The 23,314-nt window shown below is 38.5% G+C and overlaps 1 protein-coding gene across 2 annotated transcripts in view; it reads left to right on the plus strand.

Annotated features, from left to right (window-relative positions):
• The first annotated feature begins 383 nt into the window (after positions 1–383).
• The window catches only part of ANKRD10 (ankyrin repeat domain 10), a 37,535-nt gene continuing 14,604 nt past the window's right edge, over positions 384–23,314 (plus strand). Inside the window, exons 1-3 of one of the 2 annotated variants that reach the window (XM_032100551.1) lie at positions 384–699; positions 6,594–6,746; positions 14,924–15,015. In XM_032100551.1, coding sequence (XP_031956442.1) covers positions 499–699; positions 6,594–6,746; positions 14,924–15,015 — 446 coding nt within the window. In that variant the 5' untranslated portion in view covers positions 384–498. The remainder of the gene's footprint in view (positions 700–6,593; positions 6,747–14,923; positions 15,016–23,314) is intronic. The other variant, XM_032100550.1, reaches the window with a different exon arrangement.

The following is a 23,314-nucleotide window of genomic DNA, read 5'->3' on the forward strand; positions in this document are numbered from 1 at the left end:
CCCGGGCGCAGAGCGGAAGAGAAGGAGAGCGGAATGGAGGGAGCGGAGGGAGGGAAGGAGGGGAGGAGAGAGAAAGAGGGAGAGGGAGCGAGAAGAAAGAGAGGAGGAAACGGTGAGGGATGGAAAGGGGGTGCGGAGAGAGAAAGGAGAGAGAGAGAAGAACGACCGACAGAGGGAAGAAAAGACAGAACGAGGAGCAGGCGACGGAGGAGGAAGGAGCACGGGAGAGAGGGAGGGGGCGGCCGCACTCTCCCCACCGCGCCCCGCCTGGCGCCGACCCCTCCACCCCGGTCCGGGCTCCCTCAGGGCCCCCCAGCCCCGCCCGCCGGGGGGCGGAGCGTCGCGCGCGGCCCCGCCCGCTCCCTTTGTGCCGGGGCCGCGCGCGCCAGCCGCAGTCGTCGCCGCTTCCCGCCGGGGCAGCGCGCGCCCGCCCGCTCCTTTTCCCCCTTCTCCCTCCCCCATTCCTTCCCATTCCCTCTCGCCGTTCTCCCGCTCGCCATGTCGCTGGGAGCCGGCCCCGAGGCGGGCTTCTCTAGCGAGGAGCTGCTGACCCTGCGCTTCCCCCTGCACCGCGCCTGCCGCGATGGGGACCTGCCCGCCCTGTGCGCGCTGCTCCAGAGCTCGCCCCGCTCCGACCTGGCGGCCGAGGATTCCTTCTATGGCTGGACGCCCATCCACTGGGCCGCGCACTTCGGCAAGGTGGGGCCTGGCTGGGCTCAGCCGGCGGCGGGAGCGGGGGTGGGTACGGGAAGGAGAAGGGGAAGGGAACGCGATTCCCGCTCGCGCGCAACGCGGCGCCATCTTTGCCCTTAGCGCGCGCTGTGCTGGGAGGCGCCGCCGCCCCCCCCCCCCGCCCCCCCCCCCCACTTCCTCGCCGCCTCCTGCCGCTCCTCAGGGAATCGGGCGGGACGGGAGCGGACAGCCGTGGCCCTTGGCTCCGTTCCTGCCCCCGCGGTCAGCGAGGCGTGGGTGGCGCAGGTCACGGGGCTGGCGGCACCTGCTGTCTCCGCATCACTCATGCCATCCCCACTGCCGGCGGCAGCCGCACCTCTCCCTCCCCGCTGCTTTCCTGGGTGACAGCGGCGGCCCCGCGCCTCGCACCGGGGCTGCCAAACGGCGCCCGGGCCGCCGGCACCAGGAGCAAATGACGAGGAGCAGCTGATCCCCTCCGGACACCCCCGGCGGTCGCCGGCCGTGCGAGCTGGAGGCACCGCCGCGGCGCGACCCCTTCCACGCCCCGCGGCTGATCCTCCTTCCCTGCTGACCCTCCCTCCCGGGGCGCTTCTGCTTTGTCTGCGCGGTCTGTCCGCGATCCGTATCGTCCTCAGGCTCCGCACCTGGAGACCGCTGTGTTGTGGTGCCCGTGTTACGACAACCGGCTCGTTAGGAGTTCGGGCAGAAGGTGCTTGTTGTGCCTATAAGGCGCTCTTCTGTTGCCTTCAGTAGGAAAAATAAATTGCGGTTCACACGTATGGAATTTTCTGCTCTGGCGTCGTTGCATTGCAGAAAAGACCGAAACATAAGAGGTAGCTACACTAACTTCACATCTTGAGTGGTATTCTAATTTCTTGATTTTTATATATGCGTTTCCTGCTTCTGATGCAGTGAGTATCTCAGACTATGAAGGATTCCAGCCTAGAGGGTTGGGATCTGGATTTTTTCCTCATTGATTTGTCTGGGTTCAGAATTCGAGGGGCTTTTGTTCTTGTTCTCCCTCCCATTTCCCATATACTTCTATTTGTTTACTGGTTGTGTGCCAGAAGAGGAAGATTGCTGTACTTAGGCAGTTGTCATGGTTTATAAAAGGACATTAAGAGATGGTTTCTATATGTTATGTGATCTTACCTGCGGTTGCTTCTTTGAGAAGCTTTTAGAAGCATAGCTAAGTCGTCTTCAGGCTTAAAACAAACAAACAAAAACCCCTAAACCCACAAAATCTAAAATGTAGAACAGCCTTTTATCTGTTCAGAAAGAAACTAATAATCTGCACTCCGAAAAAAGTGGATTGCCTTTATTTTCCTTGTGAAGTACACTCGTAGAAAATACAAAGATACTAATCAGCCTCACAGTCTTCTGTTTCCTTTCTCTGTCTTGTAAGAATTTCTTTTCAGTATGAGCTTCTGGCAGTCTTGCTTTTGCAAGGTAGTGGATATTGGATTATTTGATAAAGATTTTGGATAGTGTATGTGTTTTGTTTTTTCCTGTAAGCATCTTCAGCCTTCTGCTAACCATCCTAGGTTGTGTGAGCTTTTGTGTGCATTCCAGTTTCTGTTGAAGAGACTGTTGCAGAAACAGCAAACAAAGGGAACAAGTTGGCCTGCAACATGTTGTGCTTGTATTTGCCATATTCCTTCTTAGGTATGGGCAGATTTGATGGGTGGTATTGTTACGTATGGGGGGGAATCTGACAAATGAAATGAGACTTGCAAAGGTGACATAGACCATAAACAGGTTTTAGAGAATTTTGTGTATATGTATTTTCCTGAAAGCCATCAGATCTAGGCAACAACTTATGGAAGTTACCTGCACACTTTATAGTCTAGTTGTGTTCCTTTCTCAGAGCCAAAGACTGCACAACACACTGAAAAAGTTAAGAGTAGTGTAATTGGATCCCAAACCTGGCTGGCTTTGTGTTTATGTGGCATAGTTACACTTTTCCCTTTCACTAGTCAACAGAGTGTTGCCAGCAGTGACACAAGAGCTGCTCAGATGCGTGTCTTACATTCACATTTATGGCTTTTTTGTTTCCCAAATTCACATTCATCTAAACAAAATGGAGAATTCTTCTGTTTCTCAAAGTACCCCAGTTTTCAAATGTTAATTTTTGAACTGTTCATTGACAGTTACTGAACAGGACTCTTCCTCTTCACTTCTTTGTTTTTCTAGATTTTGTGGAATTTTCACTTGTTTGGTTTTTTTCTTTTCCTCAAAGAAATTATGTGATGACAGAACTTCATGTCTGTCTGTCTGATATAGGGCCATTTAGCAACATGGTCCATCAGACATGTATTGGTTCTCGCTGCAGCTCTGTAGGAGGCTGAAAAGACAAAACTGATTTAGTTCCCTTCTGGAAGAAGTCCTTTCTGGAGCTACTCTAAGCTGTGAAGTCTAAGCCAGTTCATACATGTACACATGTGTGTGCCTGTGCACACAGCAAGAGTCCAGGTTTGGTGAACTTCAAAGAGAGGTTTCTTTCCTTTTACCTGTGGCACAGGCTGAACATGGAAGATGGCCCTCCCTGTATCAAAGGGCAGTACAAAAGAATTTTACAGTAAAGCTGTGTAGAACTACATTCTTGCATGCAGTTGTAGATATGCTTCAGTAAGGAAGTAGTAGCAGTGGTCGAGTTGGTTATAAATGAATATGTGAAAGAGGAAAGGTGGCTTATGGGGGGGAATACTGATGTAACACTAGTACCAGTAAAAATGGAGTCTCTTATGACCAAAAGTGAAAACACAGAGTTCTTGAATAACTTACCCCAAAACATACTTCTACAGCTTACAAGTAATACTTAAAATACCAGCAGAGTCAATAGGAGGTGATAGATATTATGGGTTGTGTTTTTGGTTGTAATATCTGGGTGTTTAATGACAGCATGGACCTCCTTTTAGAGATAGTAGCAAGTGCAAATTTACTTGCTATGTTGAGTACCTGTGGTGGAGTTCACGTTTTCAGGACATTCTCTGACTGCAGAAAAGTGCTTGTCTCCTGAGATGTAAATTAATTACCATTAGAGTTTCTGTATTTTAATTGGAGTTAATTATATCATGCCCTAAATTACCCTGGTATTCCATAGATTTCTGAGAAGATGGGTCAGAATATAAAAATGTTAACAATCTGAAAAAGCTACCAGAGAGGTAGAAAATACAGGACTTGCATAAAAAAATTGATTTTGGTCTTAATTTTAATTCACTTTGTTTTGGACTAACCTTAATTATCTTTTTAATCACTTGCATGTGAATTTTTATTTTCTCTGACCACATCTATTTGCTTGTGCTCTTCTCTGGCTTTTGTTTTTTGCTATTTGATTGTTTACGTTATAGGAACCAAAACAGTAGTAAATATAGTCTGTCTCTTTTGGAACAAAAGTAGTAGAGATAAAAATGCCTGTCTCTTCCTTGGTATTTTTGCCAGTGTTGTGGCCTATGTGGCGGCCTGTCTTTCTTTACTAAATCAATTTAACCTCTGCTTTAGGTTGGAAAATATCCACTGTATTAAATTTAGGTTATTTGATGAAAGTGGACTTGTGTGTCCTGATCTCAAGCATAAATGATCAAATGAGATACTGTTTTTTGTCATGTTGACTTTTCCTGTTCATGGATGTAATTCACCTCATTCTCCCATAATGTTGGAAGAAGCAGGTTTTTCTGACAGACATGATACAGAAGATCCATACTCAAGCTTTTAATGGGATGAAATGTTGTATTCATTGTTAAAGCCCTATGACTCTAAAGTCAGAGTATGCAAAGAAAAAGAAAAACCAGTGTTTAAAAATGAAGTTGTAGGGATAATCATAGTGTGTAGCCATCTTATAAAACAGATTTAAACAGTGCAGGATAGTGCTGGTGAATCAGTTTCTGTGTTTTTGTTGATGGGCTGGTAATGCCTGTCTAATTACGGAATTCTTTCAGCCCAGTGCCTGTGCAGGAAATATTATTCTTTCCTGAAGTTGTAATCCTTGTCTGGAAGTGTTTTCAAATTAACTCTATTAAAAGTCTATTGTTCTATAAACTGGCTGAAATTTATATTTGCTTTCAGTTACCACAGATGAACCTCTTGCTGTAGCTGGAGAGGTGGTTTCTTTCACATGACTTATTAATAATTACAATGTTACAATTTAATTAATAATCACTAAAGATTGACAGCAATATTACAGGTGCGAACGTGAACATCAAGGAAAGTCTAATATTGGCAAATACAAAATGTAGTACAGTAGTCTAGTGTTGGAGTTTAAAATAAATTTTAAACTTAAAATTTTTCTTACACCAGTTATTTGATGTAATTCTTTTTTCCAACAAAAGTGTTTGTTTTCTTTTGAAAAGGTGCTTTGGAAATGTTGATGTTTATGGAGCTAGAATCATTAATATGCAACATTCCAGGTGTCCTCACCTTTACTTCATGCAGTTAGTGAGTTCATGGTACAACTGTCTCCAGCCTTAACTCCATTACAGTCCAAAAAAATTACTTCTGCATATCGAGAAGGACAAGGTTCATATATGTTTGTTTGAATTATGTGGGGGAAGGAAACAAATGAAGTTCACAATGTGTTTGCAAAACTAATATAAAATACTTTATTACAGTGGTTGGTACTTTTATCTCATGTGTATAATTCAGCAAGATCAGGAATTTACAGATTGAGAGAGGGAGAAAGAAAGGCTGACATACAGCAGCAGAGAAGAATGTTATAATCCTGGTGTTGATGCTTCTATCTGAGTCAAGCTGCCAGCCTACATTCAGATGATTTTTAATTGTCCCTTTATGGACAGGCTATTCCACAGCTGTGGTGTGGCTGATGTTTTCTGTAACTGAGACACTGAGAGACCCATAGATTTGTTACATGTGGACCAATGCCTGAGCCAGTGTGAGGGTCTTTGTTTCGCTGTTGCATTTGTGTGCAGTGATATTTGTTTTCTACCCGCAATAAATGGATGCCTAGACTAAATTGTTTATTTCAGTGTAGTCAGTTCCTTTTCCTGTGAGCAAGAAGACAATGTTACTGTGTGACAGGAAAGAAGTGTTGTTTTGACTATTTTTGAAAGTTGAGGTCATCGTAGCTGTGGTTTGCCTAGTTTCTACAAATGAGAAGTTATGAACATTTAAAAATAGTATCTGGTTATCTGACACTTCTGGTTAGTATGTTAGAAAAAAAAGGTGGAATATAGTTTGACAAAATAATGCAATTTTTTACAACAAAAAGGGCTTTTATTGCCACAAACATGCAACCTGTTTTGTTTTGATCAGTTCCTCATCAGTAATAACAAGAAAGTGTTGAAATTAATTTATTCCTTTTATAGATTTAGCATATTATAGATATTGTTAAGTATTACTTTTCTTTACCAATCTTCTGTCACTCCAGGAATACATTAATGAAATGAAAAATCTTATGTTCTTCTGATTTAGCTTTCTGTAAACTCTCCTGCGAGTATGAGTGCATCTATGTATCTCCTAAGAACACTTTTTTTTTTTTGCAAATGTTATCTAATAATACCTGGTTAGTATCATGTTTGCTGGATCACAACCCCCTCTCTTTCTTTCCTGCCCTCCCACCCTCTTAACAAAAGTGAATTGGATATCTCTTGTAGTTAGGATTGAAGTACTTATGTCCTGTTTTCCTCTTTCCTGAAAATAAAGGTGAAATTCAGTTTTGGAGGTGAGAATTAAGTGCTTTTCGGGTATAGTCTATGACTAAATGAGGGAAAAGTGAAGGAGGAGGGAGGAAATCCCAGATTTCATATTCTGTCTTGTTTTTCATTTATGTGGTCTTACTAGAAAGTTTAGCTTTTTTAGGTTTTATATATTTATTTAGCACATGCTAATTGTCATAGCACATCTGTGTAACATTTTTGGTTTTATTTTCCCTCATGTCTTTAAAGCTGGAGTGCCTAATGCAGTTAGTAAGAGCTGGAGCTTCAGTAAATGCCAGTACAACACGTTTTGCTCAAACACCAGCCCACATTGCTGCTTTTGGAGGACATCCACAGTGCCTGAATTGGTTGATTCAAGTGGGGGCCAACATAAACAAACAGGTATGGATTCATGTTTATTTCACGTATGCATATAGTTTTGGAAGGAGTGTCTTGATCCCTTTTTATGACATGTATGATCCTTACATTAACATACAGACACTTTCTTTTTGACATCAGCTGAAGTCAGATAACTTAATGATCAGTTATAGACATTTTACATGGCAGTAGAGATAGGACTAATAAATGTTCTTTAAGCCCCTAGGGGTTTTGAGGACATTTGTTTTAGGAATTGACATCTCGCTACTTCTTGAACAAAATGGTAATGTTGCTTTGGTGTTGGCAGCATTAGCAAATACTCTGATATTGTAGTGCTGCTGTAGGGGCACGAAAAAGACTGGTGAGGAGCACAATGCTTACTAAATATGCTAAGAATTGAAAAATTTACAGTTACCCACAGAGCCATGAGACCTTTGTGGTGCTTCATGATTTACTCGTACATATAACTAGTAAGGTCTGCCTTGATTTATTTCAAGGTGCATCTGGTTTTATGTTTTCCTTTTAGATTATTTCTAAAGCTTTTCTAGTAACTTTCTGAAAACAGATCAGAAACATGTACTTTACTAAGAATGGGTGATTAAAAAAAATTTTTTTGCTTTCTTTTTACTATAATTTTCATTAGTTTTACTGTATGTAATTTATTTGGTAGCAGAGAGTGCATTAATATAGCAAAATTCCTGCAAAGGACTGTTGTACTCTGGTACAGTAACAGAATCAATGCTTAAAATCTATCATGTTTTTGAAGAAAATGTTTGAAGTACTGAATGAATCTGTTGTGTATGCTGGGCATACATAACGTCCTTTTTAATGGTAATCAAAAGTATTTTTAATATTCTATGAGAGTAATTAATACTACAGCATATGCTGTTATTAAAAGCTGTGATAAAGCACAGGTTCCATAAAATGTCTGGCCTGTTAAACCTTGCATCATACTTTCCTTAAAATATTTAAGGGCCAGACTGTGTTTTCTATGCAGTAGAGTTAAGCTAAGTCTGCTGAAGAACTTAAACATTTGCATTTCTAGAGTTTGGTTCTTTTTTTTTTTAAGCTGTGCAAAAATAAGAAATGGGGAAGTTTGTGTTGAGTTTTCAGAAAAGAAGTCTGGTGCATTGAGAACAGCTGTGAGACACCAGGAGAATTGTAGAAACAATGAAGGTGACTGGATGCAGAGGCTATAGATCGCATCTTCTCCTTGATACCTGACAAAAGTAACTTATGCAATAAGTTATTGCTGCATAGTGGTAGAATCTTCAGAAGAGAAAATACAAGAACTATAAATGCATCTGGAGACCAGGTAAGAATGTAAAGAAACGGTGATTAGAGAGGAAACATGGCATGCACAGAATAAAGATACACAAATAACTGCTAAATGAGAAGAGAAGAATGAATGAAAGTGAATGAATGAGAAGAATGAAAGTTTCCAGCTATGAGGATAAAGAGAAGAACTGACCAGTGAGGTTGAAATGGAGTTGAAGAACAAGCTTGATGTCCTGGAACATGATGAGGGGGAAAAAATCACATGTAGTAGATGAGGGAGGTTGTAGCAAAGAAGAAAGTAGCAGCTAGCTCCCAGAAGAAGAGGAGAAGAGTGTGGAGAGGTCTCTCCATGGGCTGAGGGCAGCATGCAGATGACTAAAAGAAAGCAGAAGGAGTATAATATGCAGTGTTAAAAATGGGCAGGAGACTCATCCAGCTTAAAGAAGTCACTAAGGCAAGCCAGTGACTCAGGAGTCTATGTTGATGGCTTGTTGCCAGAGCAAATGGTCCTCCACATTGTCAAGTTTTCAGATAGTGGTGATAGTATCCTATAGACTTCTAAGGGCAGGTAATGATAGACCACAGATACAAATATAGATGGGTACACTGAGGGTTGACACTGTGAGTGCTGTGTATGTATTTCATGGTAGGCTCAAGTTACACATGAATGTAGTAACTTTTTTTTGTCCCCACAAAATACTAATTGAACATACTACAAGAGATATTTTAGACTCAGTTCAGTGATAAAATAAGATACCTCTGGTTAATTGAAATGGTAGTGGAAACAAAATAGTCTCTTAAGTTCTTAGGATGCAACTGGTCAGTCACACATCAATTTTCAAATGCACAGGCACTGAAAGCTAGGCAGTGTGCCTTGGTGATAACTAAAGCAGAAAACTTATCCCACAGATAGTTGGAATGTTTCATAAATGGCTATGTAAAGCACAGTGCATGCTTTGCTCTCCCTACTTCCCTCAGCTGTTTATTGAATTGCAGTCAAATTCTACTGTTCTTGTTTGATATGAACTCCTTAAATGACCTCGGTTCCTTATTTAACTTGCCAGCACTTTTAGGTGATCATCTAGGGCTTCCACCCACACTTTTGAGCTTTTGGAGCACTATTTCCTGATGTGTATTTTGTTTATTCCTTCCAGCTCGCTGACTGATGCTGTACTCCAAACAGACATAGTCACTGGCTAATGCTTGTGTGAGGACAAGTGTTCCATGGACACTGGATACAAAACACATGCTGAGAAAGATCTGGGAATGCTTGATATTTAAACTAGTAAACTTTTCCTTCCAAACTGACTTCTGGTCATTGGCTACAGACTAACCCTTCACTTCTGGAAAAAGAAAAGGATAGCTTCTGAAAAGGAATCCACTCAAGTCTCTCAGTTTTACTGTAAACCTCCGGTACTCAGTAGAATTTGCATGCATGCTTTCTCATATCTGCCCTGAGGTATTGTATTGTAGCTCATGCTGCCTGCCCTGAAGTTTAGGAAAACTTTAAAATGTCTTATCTCGTTGCTGGTGACAGTTGCCCAGGACACTTCTCAGGCAACAGCAGTGAAGGACAAATGCTGAAAACTGCTTGTCCCAACTGTACTTTGCTCCCCAAATAAATTCTGTGAGTATATCCTGTGATGCCCAGCCCTCTTATATAACTGTATGTGCTGGCTAGAATCATATCTCTCTCTCATCAGTGGGCAGTTCTTTCCCCCCAGGATTGCCATATAGAAATGCACAGGAGGAAAGATGACGTGCCAAGCAATGGTCTCTCTGTTTCTACCCAGCAGTGGATTCAAGAGAGTGTTGTACTGTTTCTGATTTTTCTTTTTTTTTTTACCTCAGCGGGCAGTGCCTGCTAATAGTTCTTAGTAATGTGACTCAGGACCTGCATTTGGCTGCCTGCCTGCTCTAGTTCACTGTAACAGTGCAAAGCAATTATCCTGCTACTTTTCCTGAGGATTTTTTTCTGATGTTTATCCTTGTCACAACACAGATTGGTTCTGGTCTGTTGTACATATTAATGTCAGATAATAACAAGTACTTTCTGATTTAGAAAACTATTAACTTCATTTAAGTATATTTCCGCTCTAGCCTCAGGCTATTAAACATTTCTATTGTATGTTGCCTTTGTTGATTGGCCAAAATAAGTGTTGTGTGGCCTGTCATAAAGAGGAGGGAAAAGAAATACTGCACCCTTGCAGGGGATGCAACTTATTATTCATGCAGTTACCATCACCTGGCAGTGGTGGCAGATAGTTTTAGGATGGTTAGACTGCCCATAGTAGCAAGAACTGTGAACAGGCTGATAACCTTGGTGGGGAGGAAGAAAACATACTTTTAGTGTATTACAGTTTTTATTTTAATCAACAATTAGGACTAAATCCAGATCAAAAGATTCCATCAGTTCTCATGTGCTCTCAAAAGCCTTTTTAGCAAAGGAGGAAAAGTACTCAGTGTTCTTTAGTTTCTACTTCCTAGCTTCTGAAAGGGTTAGGGTACTGGTTCTAAGAAATGTAAGAAATGAGTAGTGTTTGGAAATGTGATCATGTAATAGAGCTTGAAATTCAGTCAGTTGAGTTAAGGAATGGAGTTCGTTTATATTTCTTATCAAGTAAAATAGGGCTTCTGTGTCTTAGTCAGGTGTCAATACTAGAAGTATTTCGGAAGTGTTTGCATAGTGCTGAGGTTTAACCCCAGTAGACACGTAAGTACCACACAGCTACTTCCTTGTTCCCCCCACCGAGTGAGGTGAGGGCGAGAATCAGAAGGGAAGTGTGAGAACTCAGGGGTTGAAAGACAGTTTAAGAGGTAAAAAAGGAAACATCCTGGCAAACTTCTCCCCCTGCCCCAGTTTTACTTGCTGAGCATGATGTCATATGGTATGGGATAATCCTCTGGTCCATTTGGGTCAGTGGTTCCAGCTGTGCCACATCCCAGCACACTCCTAGCTAGAACATTGGTGTATTAAAAACACTTTGCTGGTCACAAATCCAAAACATCTTACCAGGTGCTATGAAGAAAATTAACTGTCCCAGCCAAAACAGTACACACAGTTCAAAGCTTTCAGTGTAAATGTGTGTGGGAGCTTTTTATCTTAAAAATAAATACCTGTAAGTAAGTTGGTTTTGGTTGGGTGTTTGGGGTTTTTTTTTTTTGTTTTGGGTTGTTTTGTTGTTGTTGTTTTGGCTGTGTTGTTTTGTCTTTTGGGGGTTTTTTTGGGTTGTTTTTGTTTTGTTCTGTTTTTTTGATAAATGGAAGGAATGTAAAGGTACCAGTGAGTGAAATCAATTGAATCATATCCAGGGACTTGGAAGTTGGAGAATGAAATAGGAAATGTACTCTGAATTCAACTGGACTATCCTCAAGCCAACAGAACTTGGGGTCCCAAAAAGACAGACAGAGTAAAAAATTGCTTTAGACTGAATTGAAAAAATACCCATGCATGAAAGAGGCCTTGGAAGGGAGTTTGAGCAGAGTCTTTAATCAGTAGAGGAAATGTCTTTTGAGGTTAAGCAGCATAGTGAGGAACTGCAAACTGATTAATCAAGCTGAGATAGATTTACTGATTAAAGCCAAAAAGAAAAAGACTCTTCAGCCACATAAATAAAAAGAGAATAAGAAAGGAAGCTAGATGTTTATTCAGTAAAATGGAATAGAAGTCAAAGGTAATCTAGTCATGACCCCAAGCTAGAGAGGACTGCCCTTGTCTGTGTGAAAGGGGTAGCCATTCTTTCCAAGGGGTAGGAGGAAGGCATTCAGCAGTGAGTTGCAAAAACTAAATGTGTCTGTGATGCTTCACGAATTTTTTGCCATTTCTTCGAGAGCACTGAGCAGAAAATATTTAGTAGCCACAGAAGCAATCAAATGTATTATATTGAATGCTAAATTAATGATACTTAATTTGAGTTTCTACTAATTTATTTATAATGCGTCCTCTAGATTGTGAGACAAGTTTGGGCTGTTGGTGCAGTGTTGCAACAGAGGGACAAGTTCTGCTCTAGTTGTGAAAGGCCAGTACAAGTTATTGATGCTTCCTTTCCTGGCATATTACTACAAAAGGCACAAGCACAGATGGGAAGTGTGAACAATTTAAAGGATTATGAGGTGTTATCAAGGATAATCAGGAATTTGTAGATCCTCTCAAAATAAAATAACTTCCTTTGCTCCACATAGCTAAAAAGGGATAGGGAAGAGGTATCTTACACATGAAAATGTGTTGGCGGGCTAGACCCTGAAGAGCTCTCAGAAGCTTCTTGGAAAAAAATGTTACTTTGTTTTTCTGTTGGTCACATTCATTCCAGTTGTTGAATCAAAACAGAACTGTTCTGCGATTCGGAGTACTTTTTGTTTTTTCTGTATGCATGGTTTTGGATGCATTGAAAAATAAGTAAATTTAAAAGCCATCTTTCAGTGGGATATTTTTTTTTTCCTTTCAGTCTAGCTCATAATCCAGAGAGAATTTCTGAGGGGAGCTAGGAAACTGTTTCAGTGCAAATATATTTGGCCCCTTAAGAGAATTTCAAAGCAACATGATAGTAATGGTGACTGAAATTTAAGTGCTGTAATTAAAAGGAATGCCATAAAAATCTAAATCTATGTATTCTGGCATTTTCTAAGTATTTTCTGAACTCCTTAGCTTTAGGCACATGCTTTCCTGGGCCAGTGATTAAAAGCAGCCCTTCTCAAGATATATATTCTCTTCTGAAATACTAACCTCTTCTGTTTGGTGATGGAAGTGGTAGCTGCTATAAGCTTAGCTCATTCTTCTAATGCAGTGTTAAGGAGTCCTTTTGCAAAGGTCTTCTCTCATCCTTTTTGTGTTTCCCCACAGCAAGACATCATAATTTAGTTCTCTAGGTCCTACTGTGGGCAGTGTGCCAGGTTTATGGGCTAGGGAGATTTTGTTATCTTTGTCATATGCATGGCCAACTAACCCTAAACTGAGCTTCATATTGAGTTATTATCTTTTAACTTAGGGTTGACCTTGTAGATACGAATGCTAACCAAAAGAGGCAAATCACTTACTTTCTATACTTTCACCACTTTAACAAAAGGGGGGAGGGGAGGAAACTGTAACAGAATGATGAATTGAAGACAGCTTCTATGATTAAAAAATTTATTACACAAAGAATTTTTTTCTGGATAAATTAGTGTCAAATGAATTTCCATGTATGATAGTTAACAAAATTGTATCCTCTCTTAAACTTCTCTCTGTTCCTGTTACTTCAGGGAGAGTTATAAATAGAAAAAATTGCATAAACTTCATTGGAAAGCAGTCTTCTATTCATCAGCTGATGGCATCCACTTTGGAAGAAAGGCTGTAAAGCCCTTTTCTAATCTCTAAGGCATTTGCTGCTCTTTTCTGTCTCCAAACTTTGTCAGCCTCAACAATTTTCCTTAGTTTATAAGAAAGTAAACTTTGGTGCCATTATTGTTCCCTCCTGGGTGGCTAGGTAGTTCAGTGTTTGGTTGAATATATGTCTTAAGCACTGGTAAGCTGGTTTACCCTCAGTGAATTTGTAACTTCTTGTAAAGATATTTTACCATGAAATAAAATTGTCAAGTAGAAAATTGAGAATACATACCTCATAATCCAAAATTCACTTTCAAGTTATACTTACATGGTCTAAAAGATAGGATTAAATTTCTCAAAAGCTTGGCAGACAATTTAGGACACTTAGTAGCTTCTAGGTAGTATGATAAGATAACATTTTGAATATATTCACATTTCAAGTAGAGATGAAGTGCGGAGATAGGTTGTGTGTAAACACTGGTGAATCAGTAAAGGTGCTGTGTTAAATTTAGTAGCTAGTGTTGATATTTTAATAAAAGGAACAGGGAAACTAAACTGAGGCACATACAGTTAGAACATGTTTAATATCTGGAACAGACTAGTGAAGTCCATCAAAAGTTTGGAGAGAAAGAGAAGGGGGAAGAAAATGAAACAAAAAAAAACCGTTGCTACACTGGAAGTGTTGAGGACTGAATCACATTAACAAACTAGTAACAACATTTACTTGTACTCCAAGGCAATGTTTCATTACAGATTCTTTGTGATTCTTAATACTGATGGTTAATTGCAAGTACTGAATTTCCTCTACAGCCTGTAGATCATGATGCATGAATTTACCTGCTGCTTGCTTGGATTTGTAAAATAGATGTAGATTCTCTCTGTTACCTAAGACAGCTAGTGGGGAGGAGTTGCTTGAAAAGCAATATACTACCCCGTGTATGTTTGCACATTATGCAAAAAAATTAAATTATTGGATGTGCTGGTTAATAATAATGGAGTATGAATGGACAAAGAAAATTTAAAAAGACAAGTATATAGGATGTGAATCAATGTGTTTGAGTTGGGAGAGATCTGGCCTGTCCTATAAACACGGGGCACACCTCTGTTACAGCAGAGCTCTGTGTATGTGCTCCTCTCCTGCCGAGTACTGATGGTGCAACACTCAAGGACTGAGTCAGTGTGTCAGCAAGATCTGAAAGCAGCACAGTCCCACAGATTCAGCCTTGCTGCTCTCAGGTTCAAGAGGACTTGCTCAGCCCAATGTATTGGGGAACAAAAGTGCCAGGAAGTGAAGGTGTTAGAATAAGTAATGTGTTATGGTGGTATATGTTGGGAGGGTTAACCAGTTTTGCTGAATATGAGTCTGCTGATTGCCTAGTTATTGGATAAGGCTTACCATGTGAGTTAAATGCCTTTAGCATTATTTCTTGCTAAATGCCTAATGTACCTGACAGCCAACCACAGACTTTAAAGTAATGATAAAGTACCTGATGTCTTTGCTAGCTAGTAATAAATGCTGCTTTTATATATATCTGCTTTCTTAATTAAAGTCAGTAATGTAATTACAAGATTTTAATTTTTAAAAAGATTATGCTTGACAAAATGTAGTTTGTCTTTGCAGGATTATGTTGGTGAAACTCCTATTCATAAAGCAGCACGGTCTGGTAGTATGGATTCCATAAGTGCCCTTGTGGCTCATGGTGCGCAAATAGAGTAAGTGAGGTATTTTTTTTTGTTGTTGATTGTTGTGTGTGTAGCTGACTAACTTAGATTGGTAAACATAGGTACTAATTTCAGAAAGAAAAGTCAAAACAGCAGACACATGATCAAAATAATAATGACAGCTAGACATGTTTAACTGTAATGAAACCTAAGATGCTTAGCATGTCTAGCAGTAAAGTTTATTTTCTTTAAATGATACCATTGTGCTACATAAGTATTGCACTTATATCTGATATGTTAAAATATTTATCATGCTTCTGTCAGATGACCCCGAACTGTACACTTTATTCAGCATGTAGTTATTTTTTACAAGAAATCTACACCTTGCACTGGTGAATAAATATAGAAAACAATGCAAAAGCAACATCAAGTGCAAAACAGCAATCCACACACTCTTCAGCATTAGTTTAATACTGTTTGTTAGTGTATTGTGTATTTGCCTTGTTAACTTTTTTCTTTAAAGGTTTATGTACTGCAAAAACATTCAGAAAAGCTCACAAACTTTTGCAACTTACAGCATGGACAAAATGGATGCAGTTTTCACCTAGAAATGTTGAGTATAAGCTCTATGGCTTATAAATAATATCAATACTTTAGCAATTTGTTTTAATTAGAACTAGCTTTATTATCTTAAATGGTAACTAGTTACTGTATTTTAACCTGCAATATGAAACTTTGAAATTGTAAGTGAAATAAGATCATGTAGTTAATTTCTTGTTTTACCCTTTGGTTTCCATCTTACTGTTTTTGTAATGCTGCCTTGATAAATCTGATATAGAATTTAACTCTTTTAGTGGTATCATAGAGTATTTGGGAAATATATTACCTTTTAAGTTAACAGTAGTGAACAACTTGCTTTGTATGAAGAGATTGCTTCATAGAAAAACTAAATAAGCTGTCTCAGTTATTGACAAGCCCATTAAACCAGTCATAAATGTATAACTTCCCATTTTTTCACTCACTTTTGGATATTTTTAAGATAAACTTGGAATTAAATTTACTGTGGAATTGAGCAAACCTTAATTATCATCATCAATTAGTATGTAATCTTGTGGTTTTTGCAAAGCAGCCAACCAAAAGAGAAGTTGTGGAACTGCATAAACAATGTGAAATGGGTGATATCTGTCTTTGACCAAAGCTATTTGCAGTAGTAGCAGTGTAGATTTGTAGCAGTTTAGTGAATGGGAAATACTTTGAATTCTCAGTTTTCTAACTTTGAATTCCATCTATGTTTTAGTAGATTTGTCACAAGTTTTATAGGTAATTAAACATCAGGTCCTATCATGGGAATGGTAAAGTCAGGGATGCAAATGCAATAGGCTTGTGGAGCAACCCATGTTTAATCATTTAGAGGATAAAGACTTGGCCTTGTTACCTGAGGGAGTTAGCTATTGACTGATAGGGGTGAGGATTTTTTTCCTTAAGAGTCCAGTTTCCAGGTTCAATATGTTAAATTAAGCCAAATCCATATATGCTTTTGACACTGGTTAATTTTGGGTCATCTGGTTTTGAAAGCTGGCCCCTATTAATGGTTATGTCGATTCCCTGGTTTTTGTAAAAACTTGAAAATGGAGATGCTCTGAAAGTTTTGATTCCTTTATTTTATGGCTTCAGTTAGAAAAAAAGGAGAGGGGTTTTAGCCATATATTTGAGTTCTAATTTGTATATATTAACTGAGATGATAATTGACTGTATAAGACCAAGGCAAGGATTTTATGAAATACAGAACTAAGCACTAACTAGAACTGAAGTGCTGATCTGTACTGAGGATGAGTAAGTGCTTTTTATTTTTACCGGGATTAGATCTTCTAATCTGTTTTTTCTTTATTTCTTCGTATAGTTCATGGTATTCAAGTCTAGTTTCATAAGGACGAATGGAATACCCTTTGTGACTTCAAGTAGTCAAATATACTACTTATACATGATATTTATAATATAAGTCCAGAATGGTATCACCCCTAGTTTTTTATGGCAAGTAGAACAGGGATACTAAGATTTCATTATTACACAAGCACTAGTAACCAATAATGTAATATTGCAAGAAATGTATTTTTGTTAATGAGTGGTTATTGAGATACTGCTGTTAAAATGAAGTAACTTGGGCTAGTGTAATCTTGTTATTAGTGTTTACCACGTTTCTACTTTATTACCTTCTTTGGTTATATTGAAAGCCAAAGAATATTGATAATAGTCAAGTTAAGGATCAAAGTAAGAATTTTAGTTTTAATAAAGTAGCCTCACTTGAATTTTTCGAGTTTACTATATTTCAGGCTTGTTAGTGTATTGCTTTTACAGAGAAAAACAGTATGTTTCAGTCTGTAAATCTCATTAAGCTGTTGCATTGTTTTCCTAATTGATGAGAGAGAATTTGGGTCTCTATTCCTGTGTAAATTTTTAATATTAAAAAATAATAATTGTACCCTAGTGAAAATATTTTGATTTTTTTTGTGGTATTTACCTTCTCATTTTAGCTGAAGCATATTCTGTGCACAGTATGTCCTACAGCCATAAAAATGGTTGCTCCACTAACTATGGTATTCATGGACCCTTGAAGAGGGGGAAGCAGGTGGTCACAATGTCCTCATATGAGTGAAAAGGTTTGCTGTGTAACTGACTTTTTAATGTGGATAGTACCTTTTAAAGTATCCATAATAACTGCTGGATTTTCACTAAAAGGCATATTTATGCAATTTCTGTATGGTTAATTGTGTATTATTTATCTTGGTGACAGACAAGTGTTCACAGCTCTTTGTGGAGGAAAAGCCTTCTTGGTGCCATGTTTTGTTTTGCTTTTTTGCACTGTTACGTAAATGCTGTGTATTATTGTAGTTACATAAATTGTATCACAGCATATATAAAAATACAAAATTCATCTGTAAACACAGGACACTGTTGAATCAAAAAAAAAAGAAGCAAATGCAAGCGTTGATTATCCTGACTTGAACCTCTTTGTTTCATGTCCATTTGCATGTGGTGCACTTGTGCATTGTGTCCACTTATTTCTGAATAAAAATTCTTCTGCAGCTGTCGTTTAAGCAGTTGTGTATTCCTTAATGTCTTGATTTAGAGCTAAGAGGGAAGTTTCAAACACTATATTATCCTGGGATAGAGAGAGGTGTAACTTGTGGAATGGGGTGTGTGTGGCTTGGTCTGCACCCATCCAATTGAGCTTAAATTCTTGTTTGCTTAAGAGTTTTATTGATCATGATATTTGAATAGTAGTGTAGAAAAACTTTTTATTTGCCTGCCAGAAATCTTCCGGTTTTAGATAAAATTGGGTTGTATACCATGGCAGAATGTTATGAGACCCTAAAGATATAATTTCCTTTCTAGTTTAATATACTCTGGTATCGAGGTTTGAGTAGAAGAACTGACATGCTGGGATAAATATACCAGTACATCTGTTTCTACCAGATGACAGATTCATGCTGGGATGTTGATTTCGTTCAGGCAGACACTTCAGCCACTTTCTCATTAAAGCTGTCTGGCATTCATCTGAGTGTGTAAATTCAATGCCAGAAGTGTCCTATCGCTGATATTAAGTTTTTCAGCAAGACTTCTATTCTCATTCTTTGACAGGGACTTAATTTTATTTCTTTTCAAATTCATCTGTTACAAACTGCCTTGTGTTGTTTAAAAAGGCAACATGAATTTCTTTTTTCTTCACAACTGCTCTCCATCCTTCATAACAGAAGTCTGTACACTGTGGTTTTTTTTAGTGCTGCTACATTAGCCCTTTGTGAAATTCTTGTAATATATTTCTATTTCAAGTGACCATTCTTCTGCTAGCTCAGCTTTTACTCTTCTCGTACTTTTGAGATTTCTTGACTTTCTGAAAATCAGTCACCTCCAGTGAAGAGACAGAAGAGGAGCGATGTGTCATTTTGATGACAACACAGAAATTGGCCAACACAGAAACTGGCCATTCCTTAGTGATGCAAACCCTCGGTTCCTTTTCAGACTGGAGGGGAAGCTTACATGGCCTGTTCTCTTCAAGGATCTCAGGGTTCAGAAATCTCCTGCCTTAGTTTCTGGATATCTTCCTGATTTCTTAAAATCTTAGGAGCTGAGGGTTTGTAATGTGTGCTTATTTTTCTTGCCTAGCAAACTTAACTACCAAACTTGTAATACTGAACTGCAGTCCATTTCTGGTGTTTACCTACTTGTGAAGTGCCACGACTGTTCATCTTTTTACTTCAGAAGCTGTATAATGGCATGGATTCAGTGTAGAAGAACCACTTCTTCTTTCCTACAGTCATTAAATTAACCTCATCTTGAGAATAATGCTTCAGGTTCTTACTGATCATTTGGATTTAGGTGCTTTTTCAACAGAGAGGTTCTTATCTGTTAATTAGTATATTTATTAATGCTTGTATAATCTGTTTCCAAACTCAGAACACTTCATATGCATTCTTTTTGTAAACCTGATTGCCTCCAGATAGCAGTTAAACTGCTGGATTAATTGCTATTGCTGCATTATTAGGCATTGCTGTATAGTTAAGGGAAAAAATGTGGCAGTTCTTGTTTAATTGTATGTAACAAGCATTTTAAGGGCCATCACTGTAGTACTCTTGCATTGACCATTTTTCAGTGTAGAGGATACACATGTTGGAATTTATTCTGCCTTTCTCATTTAATATAAATTCTTATGGAACCGCAAATTCAAAGTGGCATGTACATTTCAGTGGTAAAATACTAAATCTCCTTCAAAAAAAATCTGCAAGTAAAGTTTGGTAATTTCTTCCATGTTTGGTTTCCTGTTTGGTTGCTATGGTTGTAGAAGTGCTTGAGGTGGTTTGTAGGAGCTTGTGGTTGTGAAGTAAGGCAGTAGTTTGGACTTAGTCTGAAGAAAAGATCTGGAAATACCAAAGCAGAATGTATATGCATGGATACCTGATAAAAAATGAGAGAGGCTCAGTCTTAGAGTAAACCAGTGTGGAAAAGGGTTGTTCTCATGGATACAGTCATTCCAAATAATTGCAGGAAGCTGAGGCAAACTCGTACCACTGAATTCCTGTTCAGTTTGAATGCAGATTATTGGCGGTGGAATAACAACCGTGATTAGTGACATCAGTTTGAAAATAGAGCAGAATATGAGAGGTTCTGCTTTTTATGAGTAAAGTAAAATCCATCATTAAAGCAGTGATACTTAAGACCTTTCTGGAGCATAAAGAGGAAGTTCACAAGATACATGTGAGGTTGATAGGGTAGCTTATTCATTAGTGAGAAGCCTTATAGCGCTGGTTTCTTGGCTTTTCTTCAGTCTAAGAGAGCTGGGTAAAGAATATGGAAGTGTTACCAAGACTTTTATATGCAGATAGCTCAGATTTCTGACAGGAATGTTTGGGGTTTTTTGTTGGGATTGATCTGTCTTCACTTAAGATATTGTGCTAATGTTCACATTAATGTGTGCATTTTCCCTTCAGATAGAGATTTTTTTCTCTCTCTCTTTTTTTTTTTTTTTTTCTCCTGCAAGATAAGCTATTCTGTTGCTATTCCGGCAACAGAAGCTTGGGTACAGTTAAGTCAGGTGGAGAAACCAAAATGTTACAAAGTGGAGCTTGGCCAGAGTTAAATACAGTGAAAGAACCAATTATATCCCAAATATAATAGTCTGATTCGTTCCGATGGTTAGTCCAGATGTCAGTGGTGGTGATCTGTAGGGGTGCTGTGCTTGATCAGGCAGTAGTTTTTGACTAGATATGTGATGAGAGGATTGTTTATTGCAATGTGTGCTCTAGCCTGCTGTGTTGATTTGGTTTTGTGTGCTGATCTAGTTGGTGTCTTTTCAGTATAGTTGTTCATAGGTCAACTAGTACCTAGTAGCATCTGGACAAAAAAACCCAGGAGGTAGTTGTGGCATAGCCCAGAACATGTTCAGGTTGGTCCGAAGAGTTTTCTAATATGTGTCAAGAACTATTGGTTACAAGATGTATATCATTGCATGGAGGCTTAACAAACCCTGGAAGAGCTTTGATAATTATAACTTAGAGAAAATATCACTCTTCAGCTTCATTCTGTTTTGCTTGATTATGCTTGTATGAGATAAATTTTCTTATAAAGGGAGAAAAATCTATCTGAGTTGGAAAAACTTTTTTGTGAAGTGCATTTAAACTGGTTTTATGCACTTCAGCAGTTCCTTAATCCAAAAGATTTTGTTTGCTTGAGTAAACACATCAAGTTATTTTTGACACCAAAAAAAAAGTGTAGTTTGATAGTGTCCCTCTCTGTGCCCATTATGGGAAAATAATGAAACCATCTTATACCTATAGTCCTTTCGTTCTTGATTTTTTTTCCCTGCTTTTGGCACAAAAATACCTTAAAATTAATTTACCTCTTTACTTAAGTTTTATTTCCAAACTTTCACTGTCCATGCTTTTTGTACTGAATAGCTTGAACTTTCTTCCAAGTTTGGCACATTGGAGAGAAGCTTGCTTCCTTCATTTCTCTAATTCTAAGCTATCTTTGGGTTTCAGTTGCTGTGTTGAGGAGAAATAATGTCATATTATTTGCTACTAGAGTCCTCTTGGTAGAACTCTTGTGTTGCAAGCTGTTTTGTCTTTTCAAGTCAGAGTTTGCACTGAACCTGTCCTCAGTAGTTATCCATTACGCTTTCTTCATTGTTAGCAACTTTATTTGCAATTCTTGCTCTGTTTCTAGAAACATGAAAGCAACAGCAGTGATAGTTCTCATTGCCACAAGGCTGGCGAAGTAACTCTTACATTCTCTTTGTATTTAAAGTGGCTGCAGTACTGTAAAGACACTTATTCGGAATTTCATTTTGCTAGTGATCTAGGAAATATTTTCATTTTAATAGGAAAGGTCTTTCCTGTTATGCTGTATTGCAGTCAGACTGTTGTTCCAAGAGTCACCATGATCTTCCATACCTTCCCTTTGTGAAGGGTTTTTAGGAATCACTTCTTAAATAATGAAATATGAATTTAAAAATATTGTTGCTCGTACCATGCCAAGTCAGGCCTATCTTGTTCAGGGAAAAGTTTACTTGGAAATGCAAATATTTTTTACAAAAGATGCTGAAAATGAAGTGGACTGTTTGAAGTCTTTAGTAAAGCATATAAACAGGAATACAGGTACAACAAAAAATCCTGATGGTGATGTTTGTGGTAATTGCAACATCGCCTACCATGGTTAATGAGTTCTTTCTTCTGCCAGTGTTTGCTCAGTCAGGAGTTGAAGTATCGAGGAGCTAATTACAGCTGCATAATTCAGAGTGAACCTTGATTTTTATGTGGAAAAAGTGGCTTCACAAAGCAGAGTCCTTCTGTCCAGTATGTTCCTCTTGTTATGATTTTGGACGATGTTCACAGGAACTCTACCACTGGTTTTAAAAGTGTAAAATAATTTCAGCTGCCAAATGCTTTGTTGTGAAATAAAAACTTGGCACCAACTTGTGCTTTTGTAGATGCCCAGTATGTAATTCTAGCATGAATTTGTATAGCTGTCCCCAGCAGTAACACACATTTGTTTAGTTAAGATTATTTTTCTCTTGGTATCTGGAAAAAAAAAAGTTTGAAACAATTTTATAACTTCCGTATTTGGACACCAAAGGGTTAAAACACTTAAAGTTTAGTATTTTAAAATAATTTTGCTTTAGAAATTTTAGACTAGTATACTACTGTTTATATAGGAAACAATTTTTCTCACTGTGGGCATTTTAGTGTTCTGATCTTTTTTTTTCTCTTTCTTCTTTTGTTTTGTTTTAATCCTTGTATCTGCTGAGTTTTGTATAGGAATAGCTACTAATTCTTTTGAGATACAGCCTACTAAATTTAAAGTAATTGAAGCCATGAGTTGACCGGTAACTTTAATCCATTCTATATAAATTTCAGTGAAGAACTGAAAAATTGGTTTCAGGATGAAAGTTATAATGCTTTTAAAGGCATAAAAGGCTTAGTATCTTGTTGTTAAGGTGGTCACATGACAATGGCTTACATATTGAATAATGTGCTACCGCACTTTATGTATGTTAATGTACTTTTAATCTTAATGTTGCCTGCAAATATGTGATCCCTTATGATATAAGTTTCCTGTTTATGCACCATTGCCCGTTTAAATCAAACAGAAGATTCTGAAACTGTAAAAACTACACATGTCAATGTTTTACAGCTACGTAATTCGAATTGACTTGATTTTTTCAAGTAATCCTAGAAAGGGGGAGCATTCCATATAGAAACTGCTGAAACTGCCACAGGTGCTTCTCCGAAAACCTTACAGTTGTGGCATTGAATGTTCAGTATCGCTTCCTTTCTGCACACAAGGCATACTGTTG

This window comes from Corvus moneduloides, chromosome 2 (assembly GCF_009650955.1).
Source record: "Corvus moneduloides isolate bCorMon1 chromosome 2, bCorMon1.pri, whole genome shotgun sequence".
In the NCBI taxonomy this organism is placed as follows: Eukaryota; Metazoa; Chordata; class Aves; order Passeriformes; family Corvidae; genus Corvus; species Corvus moneduloides.